Genomic DNA, 23,614 nt, shown 5'->3' with positions numbered 1-23,614 from the left:
ATTTGCTTGTTAAAACCAAGAAGAAGTTTACTAAAACAGTTTTAGTAACTCAAGGTTTAATAAAAAGAGAAATTTTGAAATACACTTTATACCAAATTTACCAACATGTCCTCAGGAGCGAGACGTCAGAGAAAGAGCTTCATCTTGATCTCATAACGTCATCGTGTCATCGCAAGATGTATCACCGAATTCCGCACAACTATTGAAATCGAATGGTTTTAAAATGCAATTTCAATGATGAAAAACTTGCTTGTTGAAACCAAGAAGAAGTTTACTAAAACAGTTTTAGTAACTCAAGGTTTAATAAAAAGAGAAATTTTGAAATACACTTTATACCAAATTTACCAACATGTCCTCAGGAGCGAGACGTCAGAGAAAGAGCTTCATCTTGATCTCATCACGTCATCTTGTCATCGCAAGATGTATCACTTGTACACCACCTGCCCATCAATGGGTCAGTTTCACGAAAAACTGGTAGGTGCACAAGAGAGTCAATATAGAACTGAAATAAGCAATTAAAACAAATTATGAGTTATATTCGGCAGGTGCAATAGACTATGCAAATGAGTAAGCATTTCTAACATAAATATTTGAATATGCAAACAAATAAAGGTTTACAAAATTTTACGGCAAGTAACTACCTCACTCATAAGGTGCAAGAAATTGCACGACAAACAGTCTATAAGTTGCACTCGGTAAGCAATCATACAACAATAGTTATACTAACCAAAAGCTGTAAGCAACTAATAAGATAGGCAACTCCATTAGTCTTAGTTATAAACAGATCGTAGGTCACGAGCTGCAAGCAGCCACATTAATCTTAAGATTTCAACCAGTTCGTAGATTTCGAGTTGTAAGCAATCACATTGACAAGCCAGGATAGTTTGACCAAGTAGTAAAGCATGTCACAAGTGTCATATTGCAACTAGCATAATGCTATAATCATAAGCATTTAACTAGCACGAGCAGCCAGTTATTACAAACAAGGAACTAGTGTAACGCTACAACCAGCGTGCATATTTCAATAATGTGAATAGTTTATCTTATGTTTCGATATTAGCTGGTCAGGCGGGTACGCGCAAGGCACGAAACATAGAAACAGTCGAGACCAGTCCAGGGATTTATTATGCTATGTGTTTTAGATAACCCGGATGGCTGACTGAGTCCGCTCCTAAAGGGATGGTCAGTGACCAAGAGAGTAAATCCCCTAAGGCATAGGTGGTCTGTGGATGCATCCAACTGTAAGCTACCATTTGTAGCCCATTTCCCCAAACTCCGATGACTGGGGAATCTGAGTCTTTTGCCCGTAACTGCCATTAAAGGACCTGTCCATCGGAGTATTATACCATTTGTTCTCTCTCTTGACGAACCATGTCGAACGAGCACGACGGGGGTTTCTTAACCGCCGCCCCATTCTACATGCTCTGGTCTTTCGACCCACTCGAGCATCTTTCCTGTGAAGGCGAAACCATCACCATTATGTGTGTTATACGCGCCATTGCACGTTCGAGGTAAACATGGACCCCTCATCCTACTCATCGTAATACAAACGTACATGTTCAAAAGTACAATCACGATGAGAGGGGAATGGATTTCTCATATGAAATCCCCAACACATCTGCTTTGTAAAAGTACACAGTATAATCATTCAATTTCATATTTGTCATGCTCTAGTCCTTTAGACCCTCACGAGCCTCTTGCCTGTTAGGCGATCATCAACATTACATGATTGCAATAAGGTGCCAAAACACGTTTCGAGGTTATCATATACCTCTCAACCGATCATCGTAACACCAACGTGACGTACCTGTCCAAAGGTACGACCATACCTATTAAAAGGTACAACTACGATAAACGGGGGAAACGGTTTCTCAAAAGAAACCCCAACATTTATCCTTTATAAGAGAAGTGATACAATAATTACTCTGTTTCATAAGATCAAGTCTTTTAATTTATATTAACACAATGGCATGTTGTACGATACGAGATTTGCCTCGAATCACTCTTTTGAAGTGACGATACACATTGCATGCAGGAGATCGTTGCGGTTCTAGCTTCCGTTCTCCAAAGACACGGCAATTTGAGAGACTTGCTTGATATATATTGAAACTCCCAAAACTTTCGAGCTTGCTTTGCAAGGTTGCACCCTTGATAAGTTGTGACCCTTTTCAGAGTTTCTGAATCATATTAAAATATCACATTATAGTTGTAAAACATTTTATTCGAAAGTATTGTCTTGAAAAAAACTTAGTTGCACTTTCGCAACCTGCAAGACTTCCAATTTTCGCTTTTGCAAAACGGTGCATCTGAAAACTGGATTCACATAAGGAATCCTTTTAAAAGGAACTGTTGTGCATAAGCGCAACTCACATCCTTCAAAAATAAGCAAAAACAAGATATATAGAAGGCTGCATCGACTTGTATACCATAACTGCGAGCATGAGAACATTATAGCGTGATAGCAAAGTACTAAGCAATACTCGACATGCAAAATCGTACATTGAGCGAAAGAAGTATAAGCAAAACGCACAAGGTACAAATTTGTACATCGATTGAATATCTAAACAAGCAAGTAATTATGCAAACAAGGCATGAGGTACGAAACCATACATCAGTCACATATCTAAGCAAGCAAGTAAATGTGCAAATAAGGAACACGGTACGAATCCATATCTCAACCAATGAGCCTGCAAGCAAGTAAATACGCAAGGCAGATAAGTACACTAAGGAAATAAAGTATGACTAGGCATATCTAGCATGACTGTTTTAATTATTTCAACTTAATTCAGTTCATATACTGCCCTTTTGCGCAACTTTCCCCTACCTTGAGGGTTTCAGGGTTACACGCATCATTGAACATAGTAATGTACATCTCGGGCTGCGGGACGCGAGGGTGCTCCGTTGTGCAAATCTGTGAAGAACAAATAAATAGCAACTCGAATAAGAAAAAGAAGGGGCTTGGTGGACTCAGTTGTGATCCTGATCCAACCCGACATTAAACAAGGGATGTCGGTCTGCTAGGGCACTTGGCAGTGACAGAAGGTGGTAGGGGCCCGGCCCTCCACCCATCTTCTGACATCGCGGACAGAGGCAAAGGGCTAGGTTGTTGCCTGCCAGAAGGCAGAAAACTGCAGAGCTTAGATCTTGCGAATAGTTGGAAGTCATAGGAGGTAGTAAGGGTTCAACCCCTATCGACCCACCGAAAGGACTCAGTCGGCAGGGACTCAGCCCCTGTCGATCTGCCAGAGAGCGAGTGGCAGGGGCAAAGCCCACTGCCGAAAGGGGGTGCATGGCAGGGGTCGAGGCCCCTGCTCGCTAGAAACATCAAACGACAGGGGCCGAGGCCCCTGCCTGCCGAAATAAGACGCACGGCATGGGCCAAGGCCCATGCCTGATAAAAAAAACCCAAATGGCAGGGACCGAGCCCCTGCCTATCGGAGTAATCGCACGGCAGGGGCCTTGGCCCCTGCTTGACGGGAGCGACATATGGCAGGGGTCGAAGCCCCTGCCTACCAAACAAGTCGAAGGGAGGCGTTGGGTATAGAGGTCTCACAAGGGGCTACCGGACTGGGCAATGGCAGTGGGTCGCTGGCAAAAATCGCCGTTAGGGCCTGCCAGAAAAATGTTGCGAAGAGGGAAGCAGGTGGGAGTCGAGGCAAAGGCGGCAGCAACAGTGGTCGGTCGTGGCGCTGTGGCACCGCAGCTCTGACAATGCTGCGAGGACCAGTTCAAGGGGAGGTTGTCGATACGAGAAGGGAGATGGGTTGTGTGGCGCAGAGGGAAGAAAGAGAAATAGAAGACTTACCTGTGCGAGGAGGTCGGTGTGGGCGCCGTTGGTGCCACCGCACGCAGAGAAGGAGGAGAGGTGGAAGAGGAGGAGGGAGGCACAGTCGGTAGGAACCCTCCCTCCCCTCTCGTGCTTTTAAAGAGGATCGGGGACGTCGAACAGGGAAACCCCAAAGGGTCTCGGCTGTTTCTATGTTTCGCGTCTATGCGTACCCACAGGCCAGTTAATATCAGAACTTAAAGAATATCTTCATGGATAGTTGTAGATGATCGAAACTTACACTACTGGAAATGCTTCAACTAACAACTCTTTGCACATATTACACTTGTTAGAATATATTACAATTGTATTGATTGTTGAAATATCATAACTGCTTACCTCATGAATGTCCTGTTTTACTTTCATTCTACTTATCTGTTTGTGCACCTACTGATTTGTTATGAAACTGACCCATTTCATGGGTAGGTGAGGAGTAGGACTTCACTGGCGGCCGATGGCGTGGTGCAACATGGATCAAGATTTATCTTCTTTCTGCTGACGGCTTGGCTCCGGGTCTTTTTGGAGTTTTCTTTAGATTTATTAAACTTTGGAACAAAATGCTCATTTTGTAATAAACTGCAGATTTTTAATCTATTGTCTTATTTCTTAAATTCCTTTAAGCTGTTGTACATGTGAATGATGGTTTTTCAGCTAATATACCCACGATTGTTGACTTGTGTTCCTTTCTAAATGTCTTCCGCTGTCGTTTTTAAAAGTTAAAACTTTAAATCTTTGAAAGGTTTTTCGATAAGGTTTTCGAAATCACAAGTCAAAATTTTGAGGCGTTACAACTTGGTATCAGAGCCAGATCAGAAAGAGGTGAATCTTGACTATTGAGCATCTCATCGCGCTGTAAGTAAGTCTTTGATATTTTATAGCATGTTTAGACTAAATTACATTCTTGTTTTATTCGTAGTACCGTCGAATAGATGGATCAGTTTGTTGGTTCTAGTGGTAGTCACGGTAGGGGCACGCGTAGAGTACGTGGCCGTTCTGTAAGGGAGAGGGGCGGATATGGGATGTTCGAGGCTGGTTACTGGGCTAACCGCCCTCCTCTACCCGTTTTTACGGATGAGCAAGGCTTCCCACTACCGATCGCCTACCAAATACCCTTGGCAGCAGTGTGGGCTGAGGTGCATACTCGAGAAGGTGGTTTCGCGCCTTCACACGTTCGGGTGCACCATCAGACACCACAGGAGTCATCAGGAGATTTTACCCCCCTGAGTTAGTAGAGGAGTGTGTTTTCTGCGGAGAATCAGGGCACACCATGGATGCTTGCCTCCACAAGGCCGAGCATGACAGCAAGATCGCAATTTCGACAGCAGGGCCATCCACCGCCCAGGCAACCGTCTAGAGATAACTGCCACAGGTGCAAGAGGACTCACGAAGGACAACCTTGTCCGCGGGACACCGGCGGATGCCTGTACTGTGGCAAGATGGGCCACTTCATTCGTGACTGCCGAAAGAAAGCAGCTAATGATCTCAAGCGAACCGGCAACGTATCTCAGCCTCCTCGACCACCTCATCATCAGCAGCAAGCACAACCAAGCAGTGTTAGGGAGTCGGGTCGAGTTTATGCAGTCACGGTCGAACAATTGAAGAAAGAGGATCTCGTTCAAGGTACCATTCTTGTTGCTGGTCAAGCAGCTTTTGCACTCTTTGATTGTGGTGCCACACACTCGTTTGTTTCAGAAAAATTCGTATAGCAATTGCACATAACTGTAAACCCACTTGATAATGCTTTAGACGTGTATAACCCCGTTGGGAAGAACATAGTTTGCACCACTTATATACCTGAATTGGACGTAGTTGTGGCAGAGAGGCACTTGCCTGCTTGTGCTATCCTGCTTGAGATGACAGAATTTGACGTCATCCTAGGCATGGATTGGTTGCACAAGTATCATGCCAAGATATTTTGTCGTGATGGTAAGATCGTTTTATCACCTTCAGGCTCTTCGAAAGTAGAATTCAGAATTCCCAGACCTGTTCGTGCAAGCCGGACGATCTCGGCGCTTAAGGCGTAGAACTTTTTGCGGAAGGGATGCACTGCCTTTTTGGTTAGTGTTATTCAATCAGATCCAATGCCTATTCCCATCAATGAGCTGGATGTTGTTCGCGATTATCCCGACGTTTTTCCTAAAGAGCTGTCGGGACTTCCACCGTCTCGTGAGGTAGAATTCAATATTGAATTGCTACCAGGTACGACGCCGATCTCTAAAGCGCCCTACAGAATGGCGCCAGCTGAGCTTGAGGAGCTGAAGAAACAGTTGCAGGAGTTGTTAGATCAGGGATTCATTCGCCCCAGCGTTTCTCCTTAGGGAGCTCCTGTGCTCTTCGTGAAGAAGAAGGACGGGACCTTACGTTTGTGCATCGACTATAAAATGCTCAACCAGGCCACGATAAAAAACAAGTACCCATTGTCGCGTATCGAAGACTTGTTCGATCAGTTGCAGAAGGCTAAGGTTTTTTCGAAAATCGATCTTAGGTCTGGATACCATCAACTCAGAATTAGGAATGAGGATATTCCTAAGACGGCCTTTCGGACGAGATACGGACATTACGAGTTCACGGTCATGTCGCTCGGACTGACCAATGCCCCTGCAGCTTTCATGGACTTGATGAATAGGGTGTTCAAGCCATTTTTGGACACCTTCGTGATTGTGTTCATCGACGACATTTTGGTGTACTCAGAAAGTCGAGAGCAACATCGGGAACACCTAATCACCGTGTTGGAGACCCTGCGAAAGGAACGTTTGTATGCCAAGTTCTCTAAATGCGAATTCTGGCTTGAAGAAGTGTTTCTGGGACACATTATTTCTAAGGAAGGAGTGTCCGTGGACCCTACTAAGGTTGAGGTTGTACTTAGTTGGCAACAACCAAAGAACGCATGTGATATCAGAAGTTTTCTTGGACTAGCGGGTTACTACAGAAGATTCATTCAGGATTTTTCTAAAATTGCGTTACCCCTGACGAAGTTGCTTAAGAAAGAGGCTAAATTCTTATGGGACGAGAAGTGCGAGGCGAGTTTTCAGTTATTGAAGGAGCGACTTACCAGTGCTCCTATTTTGACCTTACCTTCTGGTAAGGGCGGATTCGTGATTTATACTGATGCCTCTGGGTCAGGCCTAGGGGTTGTGCTGATGCAGAATGGGAAAGTAATCGCATACGCCTCTCGACAACTTAAAATTCACGAGAAGAATTACCCAACTCACGATTTAGAGTTAGCTACGGTGGTGTTCGCACTGAAGATTTGGCGACATTACTTGTATGGGGAGCAGTTTGAAACATTCACCGATCATAAGACCCTTAAGTATCTATTTTCGCAGAAAGAATTGAACATGAGACAACGACGTTGGCTTGAATTCCTCAAGGATTATGACTTCACCCTCTCGTACCACCCAGGAAAGGCGAACGTCGTGGCTGACGCCCTCAGTCGCAAAGCACCGGAGGTTTCGATAAATGCTTTATTTGCTGGATGGAGGTTGGTCGAAGACCTAGCCTCATGGGAACCTTTCGCGATCACTCAAGGTTCAATCGGCTTATCCCACCTTGTTGCTCAACCTGAGCTACTAGCGAGGATCATCAATGGGCAGAAAACTGATGCACGCTACGAGAAGTTGAAGGCTCAAGCGATAATGGCAGATACACCTTTTCGTCTGAAGGAGGATGGAAGTATATGGTTGAAGGAGCGCCTTTGGGTTCCTGACGACCCGATCCTCCGAGATGAAATTCTTGCAGAAGCCCACAAGTCTAGGTACATAATTCACCCTGACGGCACGAAGATGTTCAAGGACCTACAACGCAGTTATTGGTGGAACAGTATGAAGCGAGACGTGGCTGAGTATGTCTCAAAGTGTTTAACGTGTCAGCAAATCAAGATCGAGCACCAGAGACCCGGTGGGGTCATGCAGCAGATTGAGATCCCTCTATGGAAGTGGGAAGATGTCACCATGGACTTCATAGTCGGTCTACCGAGGACGTGGAGGAAGCATGACGCGATTTGGGTGATCGTCGATAGACTCACCAAGTCTGCTCACTTCCTACCTATCCGTCTCAACCAATCGTTGAATAGTCTCGCTGATCTCTATGTTAGAGAGATTGTGAGATTGCACGATGTTCCAGTCTCGATTATCTCCGATCGTGATCCCAGATTCACTTCAAGGTTTTGGTGACAACTTCAGTTGGCGTTGGGCACAAAGTTAAAGTTCAGCACGGTGTTTTACCCTCAGACTGACGGGCAGTCGGAACGTACGATTCAGACCTTGGAAGACATGCTTCGAGCCTGTATGATGAACTGGAAGGGAGAGTGGGATTCCCATATCAGTCTGGCGGAATTCGCGTATAACAACAGCTATCATGCGAGCATCGGGATGGCCCCATACGAAGCTTTGTATGGGAGGCCATGTCGATCACCTGTTTACTGGGACAAGGTTGGCGAACAAATATTGGAGGCACTTATAGTTTTGCAACACTATACTCAACAAGTGCAGATGATTCGAGAACGACTCCGTACCGCTCAGAGTCGGCAGAAAAGCTATGCAGATAGACGCCGACGAGAGCTTACCTTCGATATTGGCGAGATGGTTTTTGTTAAGGTATCTCCGACGAAGAGCGTATTTCGGTTTGGGAAGAAGGGAAAGCTAAGTCCTAGATACGTCGGACCGTTCGAAATCCTGGAGCGGATTGGAGAAGCAGCTTATCGTGTGGCGTTACCTCCTCAATACGCCCAGATCCATAATGTTTTTCATGTATCCATGTTGAGGAAGTATGTTCACGATCCATTGCACATCATTCATTATGATGATGTGGACATTAGAGGGGACTTGACATTCGAAGAAAGACCAGTGGAGATCGTCGACCGTCGTGACCAAGTGCTAAGATCAAAGACCATTTCCTTTGTAAAGGTTCGGTGGCAACATCATGGAATTGATGAATGTACTTGGGAACCTGAGAACGATATCAGGGAAAAATATCCTGACCTGTAATGTGATTCTTGAAGGCAATAATTATTTCGCGGACGAAATTCCTTTAAGAGGGGTAGGATGTAAAACCCCATTTAAAAAAAAATTTGTTTTGGACCCGGGCCGGGTCGGGTCCGGACCCGACCCGGGCCCCTTCTTCATTAGGGTTTTAAGTAACCCGAGCACTCCCGAGCGCCGCACACCCCCCCCCCCCCCTTCGATATCGGGCGAATTAGGGAAACCCATCAAGGGTTTCCCCATTCGTTGCCCCCCTGTGCCTTTAAGAGAGACGTTGGAGGGCGAGGGGAGTCACGCCTCCCTCTCGCAGCCCTCGCCCCCCATCGCGCCGGTCTCCTCCCTCGTTGCGCACGCCGCCGACGCCGACCACCGCCGACCACCGCCTCCCAGGTACGCCGTCCTCCCTCTTCTCTTCCTCACCCCCTCTCTGTCACCTCGCCGGGAGGCCGACAGGCGGCTCACAGCCCCTGTCGCGGCCTCCCACCACCCCCTGTGCCCATCAGGAGCCTGACAGGTGGCCTACGGGGCCCCTGTCGTTCCCTTCTCCCTCTGGGATTCGCTGGAGTGCCGGCAGGGGACCTATGGCCCCTGCGACACCCCCTTTTTTTTTGCTGCCACCTTCGTGCTGTCGGCAGGGGCCCCGCCCCTGTCGTCTCGTGGCCATCGGCAGGGGCTGGCCCCCCTGCCGTCCTATGCTGTCGGCAGGGGCTCAGCCCCTGCCACTTCGTGCTGTCGGCAGGCGGCTCAGCCCCTGCCACTTCGTGGTTGTCGGCAGGGGCTGGCCGTCCTGTGCTTTCGGCAGGGGCTGGCCCCTTGCCATCTCGATGCTGTCGGCAGGGGCTCAGCCCCTGCCACTTCGTGGCTGTCGGCAATGGCTTGCCCCCCTGCCGTCTCGTGCTGTCAGCAGGGGCTGGCCCCCTGTCACTTGGTGGTTGTCGGCAGAGGCTCAGCCCCTACTGCTTCGTTGCTGTCGGCAGGGGCTGGCCCCCTGCCGCCACGCTGTTTTCGACAGGGGCTCATCCCCTGTCGCCCCGCTATTGTTGGCAGGCAGGGGTTTGTCCCCTGTCGCTTGTCTATTTTCGGCCAGCAGGGTCACACCCCTGCTGCCTCTCTCTTTTCCGATCGACACGCCGGTTTTCCATTTCTCCGCATGATAAATAGAGTAGCGCTGAATTCTCACACTTTTGCAGACTTCGCATCGAACCCCGCTCTGACTCCGCGGCCTGAGCCTCGTATCATCTACACGCGTAGATGCACGCAACTGCACGACATCCCGAGGTAGGGGAAAGTCACACAAAGGGTTTGTAAGAATGAAATAAAATTATAAGGATTCTGTGATAGAATAGTTTATTTGGCATGCATTCTCACTCGTAGAATTTCCTAACTGGTGATTGTCTGTGTTGTGTTTCTGCATCATTATCCTTTTGGAAATTACATGCTTATTGTGAGCTCTACGAGTAGACTCATTGCTAGAAAGACCTTATTACTGCATTTTCGCCTTGCTCACTGTTATAAGTTACTATAGATGCCTTATTGGTTATTGCCTGATGAATCTTGTATGCGACATCTTGATTCTTAGTATTCGAGCATGCCAAGTGTAATACAGACATTTATAAAACCTTGTGATAGGTTATCTATCGAGAACCCACAAATTTACTTTCGTAATTAGACCTGAAGACAAGTATGATACAAATAGTACGGGAGGTCATTGAGTACCTCGAAGTGATTAAGCAACTCCTTATTGATATCCATGAGATAATACCGGCCTCCACAGGCCCATTTGCTCAAAGAGCAATACATGTCATGTATGAACCAAAAGAATCATAAAACATTATGTTGCCCTCTCATCGTAGTTGTACCTCTAGGAAGGTACGATCGTACTTTTGGACAAGTACGTCCCATGGGGGTTACGATGGTGGGATGATGAGGTTGTAGCAACCTCGATGCGTGCATTTAGCACAATGATGAGATCACATAAATGGTGACCATTCGCCTTCACAGGCAAGATGCTCGAGTGGGTCTAATAGACCAGAGCATGTAGGATGGGGCGGCGGTTAAGAAACCCCTGTCGTACCCATTCGACCTTCACGGTTCATCAAGGAAGAAGATGAATGGTACAAAAACTCTGATGGATAGGTTGTTAACAACCACCCCACGGGCAAAAGACTCGGTTTTCCCAGTCATCGGAGTTAGGGGAATTGGGATTACCATAAATTATCCTAGGTTGTAACTCCCAGGCACTTCTACAGAAGTTGGATGCATCCATGGGCCACGAATGCCTTTGGGGATTTACTCTCTTGGTCATTGACCGTCCCCTTTGGAGCGGACTCAATCAGCCATCCGGGTTAATGAAAACACCTGACATAATAAACCCCCGGATCGGTCTCGGTTGTTTCTACGTTTCGCGTCTGTGCGTACCCACAGGTGAGTAAATATCAGAACTTAAAGAATATCTTCATGGATAGTTGTAGATGATCAAAACTTACACTGCTGGAAATGCTTCAACTAATAACTCTTTGCACATATTACACTTGTTAGAATATATTACAATTATATTGATTGCTGAAATATCATAACTGCTTACCTCATGAATGTCCTGTTTTACTTTCATTCTACTTATCTGTTCGTGCACCTACTGGTTTGTTATGAAACTGACCCATTTCATGGGTAGGTGAAGAGTAGGACTTCACTGGCGGCCGATGGCGTGGTGCAACATGGATTAAGATTTATCTTCTTTCTGCTGACGGCTTAGCTCTGAGTCTTTTTGGAGTTTTCTTTAGATTTATTGAACTTTGGAACAAAATGCTCATTTTGTAATAAACTGTAGATTTTTAATCTATTGCCTTATTTCTTAAATTCCTTTAAGTTGTTGTACATGTGAATGATGGTTTTTCAGCTAACGTACCCAGGATTGTTGACTTGTGTTCCTTTCTAAATGTCTTTCGCTGTCATTTTTAAAAGTTAAAACTTTAAATCTTTGAAAGGTTTTTCGATAAGGTTTTCGAAATCACAAGTCAAAATTTTGGGGCGTTACAAGATAAAACCCAAAACATTTGTTTCATTTCAATATTAATGAAAATTAACATTAGAGTTATAAATGATATGAACAATTAAATTACAATAAACTCAAGCAATCCCTTAAACAGTAAATCCAAAATCTTGATCCGATGCCTCATCCTGCAGTCACTCGTAAATGCTACTATTCACCTAAAAATAGTAAAATTATAGGAATTAGACTATAACTGTCTAAGTAGGAAATCTGTAACTTTTAATGTAGGTATATCATGAATCTAGTATGTGATGTGGGTGTCAAGTGTAAATCTTTAGCATATACAATAGCACGTAAAGCAGACTATGCAACAACAATAACAGACATATATCTAAGCACGTAAGCAGATTATGCAACAACTATAATTAAACAAGTAAAGCATATGTTACAACAACAATAACAGTAACATGCATAATTTTCTTGTAACAGTAACAATATGAATTCAATTATCTCATATCTACACATTTCATCACAAAGTCAGAATATAAAGTATGTTTGAAAGAATATGAAATTGTCTCTTTAGTAACTCCACTCACTATGATACCTAACTATTCTAAATAGTGTTTATATTATCTTATCCCGCGGGTACACACCGGCCGAGGCAACCATCACAGAAGAGAACGTTCGGGGGTATATTATTCAACATTATTTTATTAACCCGAACATTCTAACTGAAACTGAAATCCCAAGAGAGCAGCCAGTGACCGAGAGAACTTTCAAAGGCCAAAACCAAAACAGAATGCATCCCTAACTTCTGCAGAAGAACAAAGATCTACCACCTAAGACATATTGGTAATCCGGGTCCCCCAACTCCGAGGACTGGGGACCAACGAATCACTTTAGCTCGAAACAGATAAACACATGTCCCCAGAGTTTTGTATACCCTCTCCAAGGTAAGTCCAAAAACTGAGTGGGTTGATCTTTTCATTTAATTAATTTCTCGAAGTTCAGGAGCATTTTTCCCCATTACCTCCTACTACCATAGTAGTAGATTCCCAACCTTAGTCATTTTTCCAAGGTATATATCTATCTCATTCGTTTCATATTGATTGTACAAACCCACTCAGAGTGCTCCGGTGCCTTTAAACCAGTTAAGCACACAAGCCCCGGTACCTTTAAACCAGTCAGGCCATATAATTTAAGTTTAAGTTTCTCATCAGTGTTACAGTCATTATCCAGAATACTTCGGTACCTTTAAACCAGTTGTGCACACAACAATTGTAAGGTATGTTTTTATCGCTATTATTGTCGTAGCACACAAGCTAATAGCCCAAGTACCCGCATCAGGTAAACCATTTATATTGCCCATTAGGCAGCATATATCCATATGTCACTAAATGCGCCATCATGTTTGGAACCAATATAACAATCTCACTCCTCAAACACAACTAACATACTGTATTCAAGCAATTCAAAATAATACATTTTCTAACAAAAAGCAGTTCAAGCACGTGGTATTTCATGTAAAGCAGTCAGAATCAACATAACTACTTAAAGTCAATACTGATGATAGAAAATAAATTAACTTAGAACTCAAGTCTAACAATAGGTAATAGAATAACTCGAAATCAAGCATGATAATAGGTAACGAAAAGATATGTATTCAAATTTAATATAAGTTATTAATTCAACATTGAAACAGATTTGATATAGTCAATAAGATGACATAGTTATCTTGGATATTAGTCAACCTAAAACAAATCAGTTTGATGACAGAACACAAGATATCTTATAATCAAATTTAATCATCGTCAACAAAATAATAGGAATTCAGATTTGATACCATCCATAAAATAACATATTACTCACGTATTTAACTGTCAACAGATCATCATATAAACCATATGTTTACATTGTTTTTATGTTTGGGGCATTATGTATGTGATACTCTGTGTACAAGATCAACTTGCATTACATGTGAGCTTTAGAAACATTCTTTCCTATTTAGGAACATTGAGAAGTTTTCCTGTTTAAGAAAGTCAAGTTTAAGATTTCAAAGCCCGGGTAACTATAAACAACTCAATACATCATGTTATACATAGATGGAATAAAATGTTTCCAATAGCATGCATGTGAACAAGCAATGCTGCATAACCCAAATTAGTAACACTTGATAAAACAATAGTTACTGCAGTTTTATTTCCAACTCAATGATTTAATCTAATTTTCCTAAATTAAACTTAGACTTAAAACAACTGTAAACCATCAATCAGCCACATATACAACGCAATATATTAGCCAAAGATGCTCGGTTTGTCAAAATTTCAAACAGACACATTCGGCTGTCCAAAAAGAACGAATATAAGGATGTGTGGTCCGAGTGTAACAACCACCTTGGGCTGTCAAAACAAATGTACCTTAATTAGTGACAGCCTTACACAAGCATGGATAACCAAAGCCCAAACAATCCATTCAGAAATACATGGTAATGTAACCATGGAAGCATACCCCCAAACATGTCGGGAAATGAGCATTCCAAATGTGATGAAGCAAAAGGTGGTCTTCCACAAATGCTCTTCGAACACTCAAAAGGAGGTGTCTAAAAGACAATTTAAGCAAAACCCATAAAAGGGTAAAAGAGGAACAACACACATAAATAAGCAATTTTGTTTATGTAAAAGAATGCTTAAAAAGCATTACAAACGGTTATCAAAATGTATTCAAGACAATCTAGAGATGAAAAATCTAGAACCATTCTCAAACATTGAGAACATCTTAATGCTATCAATTGTAATACAAAAATACATATTTTTAAAAGATGACACAAGAGAGTTTTAACAAGAAACCAAAGCATATGCATAGATAAAAGAAACAATATGAGAGACTAAGTGCATACATTCTCATAGAAAAAGCACTCATGGAATAATTAAAGCCACATATCTCATAAAATAAACATGCTTTCAATCAAGTTTAAGCATATATGCAAGTGATTATATAAAATTTTACATTTTTAAGCATGTAATGAATCAAGAATTTCCAACATGAATATGCATGTCTATCAAGGATGAAATACAAATTGTATTTGACGATTATCATATATATATATATATATATATATATATGTGTGTGTGTGTGTGTGTGAAAAACAAGTTTATATTTTATAAAATAAGACACCATTATCAAATCATCAAGATAAGACAATGATTGACGAAACATCTAGAATTAATAATTCATGGTTATATATATACATATATATACATGTGTATATATATATATATATTAGAGTTATTTTCAAAAAGGCTTCAAGATTCAAAACATACTACATATATCTAGTTTCTTTAAACAAGTTCAATGATGGTTAAAATACTATTTTAGAAAAAACCATACATTTTCTTTCAAAACATACTACATATGTATATATATGTTTACATATATATCTATATATATTCAATGGTAGAGAAAAAACAAGTGTTTTTCTCATGCGTAATGCATGGGCTAAATACTTGAAAAGTGTAAGAATACATGCCACGTAATTCCAAGTAGAAGGAAGAGAGATAAGAGATAACAAACGCTTCATCAAAACGTAGAGAAAGAAAAGAGGTAACCAAAACTTCACCACTTTTTCAATTTTTTTTAATATCACGCTTCCCGATGCACCGAAGGACTAGCTTGATTATAACCTGGCTCTGATACCATGTAAGAAAGTATGCAAAAAGGTATAACAAGAATGTTTAATGCATTCACACGGTCAAATGAATGGACAAACTCAAACCCACAATGGGGAATATAGAAATAGTCCACTAAGGGACAACACAAGAAGCCTTCAAAGAGGCAACACATAAAAAAATATATGAACTTTATTGAATGAGGGCTTGAAAAGTCATCCTTTACATGGGGGATTTATGCACAAAGGAGAGAGGGAGAGGGAGAAAAAGAGAGAGAGAGAGAGAAGACCTTGGGAGGCCCAAAGGGGACTCGTTGGGCCCCCAACGGTCACATTTGTGACCGTTGGGGGTCCAACGACTCCTTTGGTTGGGACCCCCAATGCAATGCATTAATTGCATTTTACAATAAAATAAAAAAATGAAAAATAAAAAAGAAAAAAAATGAAAAATCAAATACATGTAAAAAGACTAAAATGCCCCTAATGGGCAGAATTACAAAAATGCCCTTTATCGGGTATGATATATATATATATATATATATTCACACTCTACAGTACCATAATCTCAAGATAAAACTCATAGGTGAAAGTTTTATTGAATCAATTTTACCTGAGACTCCACATATATGTTCGGCATGGTCCATTTACTACGGAGTACACTTTTGCTTGAGTAGTTTTGAAGTAAAATCAAAATGTTCTCAATCATGGAATTTTTACACATTGCGGACCATCAAATTTTGAAGCCATTAAAAAATCTGCTTGCAAAATAAGATCGAACAATCTAAAACATGTTTTTGACCAAACACACCCATATAGATCATATTTGTAGGGTTCAAACTTCAATCCACAAAAAAATCAAGAAAATATAATGGAATGGGCTGTTTCTACTAAAGGGTACAGTATACTCAAGAATATCTAATATTTTCCCACATTGTGTGTGTGCACACACACGGCCCTTCCTATATATTGCAGATGTTTTCAGAGGGAACAGTTGCTGACCATTTGTCAGTCGACTGGGGTGTGTCAAATTTGAGTGGACTTGACATCCATTTTTATTAAATTGGGTCCAAGTATGAGCCCAAATCTTACTTATGCATTACGCTACATATCTGAAACTATTATAAAATTTATGATACTAGGTCCTATGAAATAGTAATCTCCACGGAAACAAAACATTGTAAAATGGCCCAGAAAACATTGTAAAATGCATTCCACTACTTTACATTTTACAATACTTTGCACTATATACATTTATTTGTTTTTAATTCTTGGGGTGGGGGTGGGAGTGGGGGTGGGGGCTGGTTCTTTCCCTGCTTCTAATGATATATTATACAACAAATCTTAGGATATGGTTTGTTTTATTCATTAAAAAACTAGCATTGTTTCTTTATCTAGTTATATAAAATTAGGGTGGATAATAATTGTTAATATATTAGCACAGTCAACAATCATTTTTTTTTCTTCAGTCATTCTGTTCCTCATACATCTTCATCTTCCAGAAATTTTCCTATTTATTATTATTTCTACCCAACAACATTGAATTGCTTGCTGGCTTTAAAGTCTCTGATACAAACCAGCAGCCACAGAATCATGACTACATCCCACAGAAAGAAATAGGCTTCTGCAACCAACACATACATCGACCAAAGAAGGACAAGGATGCAGCAGAAAAGCCTCAATAACAAATTGAAATGAGACTAGCAATGACATAAGAAACTGACAGAAATGGAAGCATAATATGATTTCAAAGTTCATGCTAACTCACAGGCACCAAAATTATATTGTATCGATGCCATGCATATTGGTTCTTAACACACTGTGATATTTAAAGTGAATATTTAAATATGGAGTAAGCTTCTACAATTTTACATCTGGAAAGCCAAATCCTAACATATAAGCTTTCATTTTTCCATCAAAATTTCTTAGTTCTACTACTACTATTCTTACTATTACTACTACTACTACAGCTATTACTATCGGTGGTTGAAGTAGTATCCAACCACTCTGCATTGCATTTGCCTTTTAAAATGCGTACAAGGCAGATAATCTGATTACTAGAGGCTCATGTTGACTTACAAATGGCACATAAATACTACTGTTCCTTCAATGCCTATTGCATACATTTCAAATAATACATTTAACAAAATAGCCTAAATGTACTAAAAATATTATAAATAACTGAAGGATGTCCAAGATGAGTAAAAAAAATCAATGGGAGGAGAGCTGGCCAATGATATACTACTAAAAATTCATGGACTGAGAAAATATATCACAGATTCTCATGAGAAAATATACACTGAACATGTGGAGCACAATTATGTAGATACTCACATGTTAATCTCCAAGATGTTGCAAACATAAAGCCTAGGCCAACAAACGCAGTAGCAAGATTTCGTAGTGCCTCTGATAGATTGGTAGTAGCTGCATTTTTTATGATCTGAGTATCTTCAGACAGCCTACTGAGGAGCTCTCCTGTTCGAGTGACGTCATAGAACGCTATTTCCTAAAATATAAGACCAATCTTTCAAGAGGATGACATGATAAATTCATGTTGGATCAGTATACTATAAAGACATAAAACCTGGAGTACTGTATTATAAACTCACTTGATGAATAAGGTGGCTGAATAGATTTTTTCTTAATCGAGCGACAACCCTTTCACTAGCAGATGAAAACAGCCATGCCCTTAATGCTGTACACACAGAACTAAACAAGTGACAAAGTTTGATCAGAACTTTCCAGCAAACATACAAGTGATAAAGCTTGACCTGCAGCTGCTGAATAATTTTTTCTCTTAAGTGAGCAACAACTCTGTCATGCCCTTAATGCTGTGCACACAAAAATAGTCAAGTGATTCATTTTACAAATAAGAAAAGTTGGGAAATGATGATGGTCAATGTAAAATTATAAACAAATTATGATGCAATGCTCCTGTGGAAGAGATCCGACATGTTTCCTCATGATCCTAGACTCTAAGATGATTCCCGGCTGAAGTTATAAACAGAAAAAGGGTCAATGTGGAATCATACCCTACAACAACTATCAGCACAATACTGAATATCATATTCTTCACAGCAACGAGAGCTGCAGCTTGTTGCTCAGGTGTTCTGACATCTTTAGACACAATATCAATTATCTTTCCACCAAATTTTGGCTGCAGAAAAGATAAATAACAGGAATTTGAGTAAGGTAAAAGTAGGCAGAGATAAAACATGTAATCAGTCAACACAAATGCAAAGTAAACAGACGAGAAAAAAATATGGACAACAATGATCATCCATAACATAACACAGATAAATATTTTGCACACTACAAGCTACAAGATATATGTATCACCAATTAATGTATACAATGATACATACAATAAGGATATTTGTTGTTGAAGCAATGAGCAGTGCAACAGTCGCAAGAACCAGTTTCCCTGCATCAGGCTTTGCCTAAAGTGGACAAGAGATGCCAGATAGGACTGTCAGGAAAAATCTGACTCGCTGAAGTATTAAAAATTCTTAAGAACTTGCATGAAGGTACAACTTACCAGTAGAAGCACTCTGAAGAAACCAACATTGGCAGGCTGACATCAATAATATATCTGTTAGAAGCTAATCAAAGCCAGAAATTTTCATAACATCAAGAAACAAATAGCCATGTTATACAAGATAACATCAGATAAATAAGAGACATCAAATGTTTTGCTTAACATTAGCAGTAAGGTTACACCTGTTTATTTACGTAACATCAATCCTGAGGAAAAGCTGCATTTTGCTCAATTGGAAAAATTAGGAGAAGAAGAAGATTGTTGAAGATCTGAAGGGAGGCAGTGAGAGGTGATATTAAAGATTATGAGGCGGCCGAAGATGTAGCTCTAGACAGGAAGGAATGGAGAAACATGACTCACAAAACTGACCTCATGTAGTTGGGAATTTGGGGTGAAGCTTGATTATGATGATCAAAATAATCTCTTCAACCCTGAAGGTACTAATGTCACAAGGTGCTTTTGTGCATCTTCAGTTATTGTTACACACAATAACCCCAAATAAAGACATGGAGGGATGTGGTAAATTGGGACATGAAAGACTATATCATCACGACACAGGTTTCAGCTTTAGATAGGGACAATTGAAGAAGCAGGAGCTATAAAACCAACCCTATCTAGAAGGGTAGGCTGATGATGATGAAAATCTTATGGATCACCTACACAAATTACTTAAATAGCCTTATTTTGTAGAAGACAGGACAAAAATTTCAGGTCACAACAGGTGTGTTCAAGTGCCTTGAGTTTTCCAGAAGTGTTAGTGTCTGGTATTTTATGGGATTCTTCACAAGTAAAGAAGCATCTATCTAGTGCAAGTTCTCAAACCCAATTGAGTCTTGTATTTGAAATTCATAAAACTTGGCTCGAACCACAGCAGCCATTTGACAACCCAAATTTTGGGTACATACAAAAGAAAAAGAAAGAAGAAAAGGCTGCATAGTTCTCAGAGAAACTCATTACTGAAACCAAATGCAGTTTACTTGTGATGTATATGATATATTTAAATGCCCAAATAAGAGTAGCAGCAAGGAATCAGTTTCAAAATCATCCAATTTGAAATAGCAAAGGTGACTGTTGGATTACCGGGACAGCATCCCCATGTTCAAGATCCGATTGACCATGCTCTGGTTGTGCATCTGTTGCCTTGGTCCCTGCCTACAAAAGCACAGCATCAATAAATAAGTGATTGCAGAAAAAAAATTAACTCCAGAAACTACTATTTCCATCATAACCCTTTGAATAATGACACTTTTGAGTTAATCTAGTACAAACTGACAAGTTATCACAACAATTAAGCACCCAAATGTTGTTGCTAGCTTTACACAACCATAAAAATTATTTTCATCTAAACACACAATGCCTGTGTGTGTGTGCATGTCTGTGTGGGTGTGTAAAATGGAGCAAAATCTTGGTTTTGATGCCTGATAATCTATATGCAGTTGTCATATGGTCAAATGTGAACCTAATTTAGGTGGATGGGATGAGTAGATTATCTTAGTTACCAGGATTTGATAGCTGCTACTAATTCTCTTGTTTCTGAAATTTCTTCCTGCTTTAACTGACGCTTTTGTGCTGGCATCTCTTAGGCAATTGTCTTTTATGTTGATGTAATTGTTGAAGAATATCCTGCTAATGGAATATCTAGGTAGTAAATTCATAATAGAGTTTTATCTTCACCATGCTGCATGCTTTTTCAGCATAGTGATAACATTCACAGTACATTCTTAATAAAGAGTTTTATCTTTGACATGCTTCATGCACTTTCAGCATAGTGAGAGTATGAAGACTGCACCTTGAACTGGCATCTTCTGACGCATGGGACCCTTTCCTCTAATATCTGCAGGTTCTGATAATCTGCTATATGACTCATATAGACTGAAGATTCACATTACACTTTCTTTACCACGTTCATCTTTAATTTGTGATAAGAGTCTATAACTGTTTCATAGAGAGGCACATCTCCTCATCCATTGTCTTAATCTCAATTTCTCACATATTTGCAGACTAGCAGTGGATGTGTTTTCTATATCTAAAAGAACTCATCTTGGTTTTGATGCCTGATAATCCATGCACTGTTGTTACATAATCATAAGACTGAAGCTGATTTAGATGGATGATGGGATGAGTAGATTATCCTAGGCTCCTAGCAGTAAGGACCTGATGGCCACTAACTGGTTTGTACTTTTACCATGCCATCATCTATTGCCCTTTTAGTATAGGAACCTATATGAATGGCCATGTGGAATGTTTGATATAGTGCCGGGCACCAAAGTTCTTTTCTTAGGATCAAGAAGACTAAGCGGTTGTCATAGCTATTGAGATTATTTTACATGGTGAGCATTTGACTCCTTTTAGCCTGCACTCTATATGATCAAGAATGCACTATTCCTGGGGTGAGTCGTGTTAAATTCTATAAGCAGATATAGCATGTTGAGGTGATTTTTCAGTTTTCCACTATGCTCTAGAGCACTTCCATAATGACAAGATTACTTCATGTGTATACCGACCTATATAAGAAGGACTTACTCATGAAGCATTGGTGCCATGGGAAACTTATCGATTTTCAGTTACTCTTCGACAAACACAAACTGTAGGTATAAGCAAAGGCTTGTTAAGAAGTGCCTAGCTAATCGTATTGTTTTCCTCATCTTACCAATTTAGCAGTGTGGACTTTTCATCAAGCATTGTGCCTTCTCAACATAGCAATTGAATGAGTACACTCTCAGAAGAAACTCCCTCTGGCATCACATGGACCACCTTCTCTCACATTCCAAATCTGCAATTGCTACTTATAACTTTTCACCACCATGCAAAGATGACAAAGCACTCAATTTGTAGAAAGAAACGGATGCACATCCCACAAAATAAACTTCATCCATATTATTTGAAAACAAGTGGCATCATATAGGAAAACCTTACAAATATGTCTTTACTTTTGCAAACTTAGATATTGGAAGAAGTGCTTATTTCAAAATAGAAATTCACAAAAACAAGACCAGCTCTAGCACAGAAGCAGAAACTACAAAATTGGTGCAAGAAACAATCAACAGCAGAACTGTAAAAACCTTTCATTTGCATCATCCAACAAGTCCATTTTCTCATTGCACTATCAAAACTCTCCCATAAAAAAAAAAACTGCATCCTTAATTTCAAGGCACCCAACAGAACAAAAACACCCATCAATCCAAATTGTGATAAGAAGGCGCCAAACAAAACAAATACACCCATTAATCCCAATTTTGACAAGAAGGCATGAAAGAGAGAGAGGAGAAATTCCATCACTACCTCCTGGTTTAATAAAGGAACTTTATGAGGAGCAGTCTCATTGTTACCACTGTTGCCTGAGCCCCCTGCCATCGATTCCTCCACTCTGCAGGAAGGCCTTCCCCAGTTTCAACTTGGTCAGTGAAATGGGCTTCCAGGCTTTATGTGGTTCAAGTTCTCTTGGAGGAACCGAGGAAGTGCTATGGGACCAATAGAAAAGGTGGGGTACACAGGCAAACAAGGATAAAAGGGTGGAGATCCCATGTGAAATTCTGGACCCAGGTTTGCACTTTTTTGTCATATCTACAGAGCCCAAAACCGTATGGTGTTAAAAAAGGATCCTGTATCATCTAACGTGATGTGCCAGAGAATCTATGTTGATCCTAACCGTCCAACTGATGCATTTAAACGGCTATGATTAGTCCACATTCGGATGGGCAAAAAAATCTCGATATTTAGACTTCTAAAAAAAAATGCAGAAAAATATCGTTGCTCTGTTGAGGCTTGCTCCACTTAGATTTTTTGAACATATATTTAATTGAGCTTTGTTTTTTGTTAAAAAATTTGTTTGTCATATTATTATCAGTACCATCATCTTTTGACATCGCTTTTCATTCAATTTTCCACTTTCAGAAGGATCCGTGGACAAGAGGATATGAATTGACTAACGGGAGGGGGGGCTCCAACCATCAGGTAGAAGCAGTTTGTGCAAGTCACAATGTGATGGGAGGTTGCAAGTTCGAACTCCTGGTTGAATAACTGCCTGGTAGTCTGGTAGTATGAACAAGCCTCTGTCATGTTCTGGTTAGCTAAAGGCTGTTTGTAAAAGGGAGGGCCCTACTAGCTCAGTTATGGAAAAAAAAAGGACTCGATTTGCTGTTTTTTTTTATACACTTATACATAGAAATTGCCCTTAAGATCAGACCTAGCCGCACTGGCTTTGCCAGACAAACTTACGATCACTGTTCTGGCAGCGTAAAACTCTGTGAGCTTACCTTTGCCCTCAGGGAGTCGCCACCACCCTTAGTCTTGCACAAGGGGTGACACCTATAGAATTTGAACCTAAACCACCTCCTAACCCCTAGGCCCACTATACCACACCCCTTTGGGGCTATGAGTTGCTGGTTTGACTTGAAAGTTTGAACAATTTTTCAGGGCATAGAAGTTTTCAAAATTCTAATCAATAAAAACTATTTTTGCTATTTTACTATTAAAAAATGTTTTTATTGAAACATTATTTATAATAAAAAAAATATTTAAATATTAAAACAGTAGATGTACGGATCTGAGTCACTAAGGACACACCATTTTGGCCACATGTCAAACACCATTAGATGCTATCTATATTTAGCACATGGTC

General features: G+C 40.8%; 1 protein-coding gene across 5 annotated transcripts in view; it reads right to left on the bottom strand.

Annotated features, from left to right (window-relative positions):
- ABCB27 (transporter associated with antigen processing protein 2) overlaps window positions 1-22,712 on the bottom strand; it is a 270,112-nt gene extending 247,400 nt beyond the window's left edge. For 3 of the 5 annotated variants that reach the window (XR_016431918.1, XR_016431917.1, XM_090006177.1), the window contains exons 1-7: window positions 22,276-22,712; window positions 20,074-20,145; window positions 18,994-19,029; window positions 18,821-18,895; window positions 18,488-18,612; window positions 18,065-18,164; window positions 17,790-17,961 (exon numbers count right to left, since the gene is read on the bottom strand). Coding sequence is in view for 3 of the 5 variants with exons in the window: in XM_090006177.1 (XP_089862303.1) it covers window positions 17,790-17,961; window positions 18,065-18,164; window positions 18,488-18,612; window positions 18,821-18,895; window positions 18,994-19,029; window positions 20,074-20,145; window positions 22,276-22,347 (652 nt within the window). In the remaining 2 variants the exon portion in view is untranslated. Of the gene's footprint in view, window positions 1-17,789; window positions 17,962-18,064; window positions 18,165-18,487; window positions 18,613-18,820; window positions 18,896-18,993; window positions 19,030-20,073; window positions 20,146-21,643; window positions 21,767-22,275 lie in introns of those variants that run through there. The other 2 variants (XM_090006175.1, XM_090006176.1) reach the window with 2 other exon arrangements.
- Window positions 22,713-23,614: the final 902 nt, after the last annotated feature.

This window comes from Nuphar pumila, chromosome 5, assembly GCF_984573655.1.
Source record: "Nuphar pumila chromosome 5, dmNupPumi1.hap1.1, whole genome shotgun sequence".
Classification (NCBI taxonomy): domain Eukaryota; kingdom Viridiplantae; phylum Streptophyta; class Magnoliopsida; order Nymphaeales; family Nymphaeaceae; genus Nuphar; species Nuphar pumila.
Note: the sequence above shows the minus strand (reverse complement) of the source record. Positions and strands in the feature narration are given on the sequence as shown.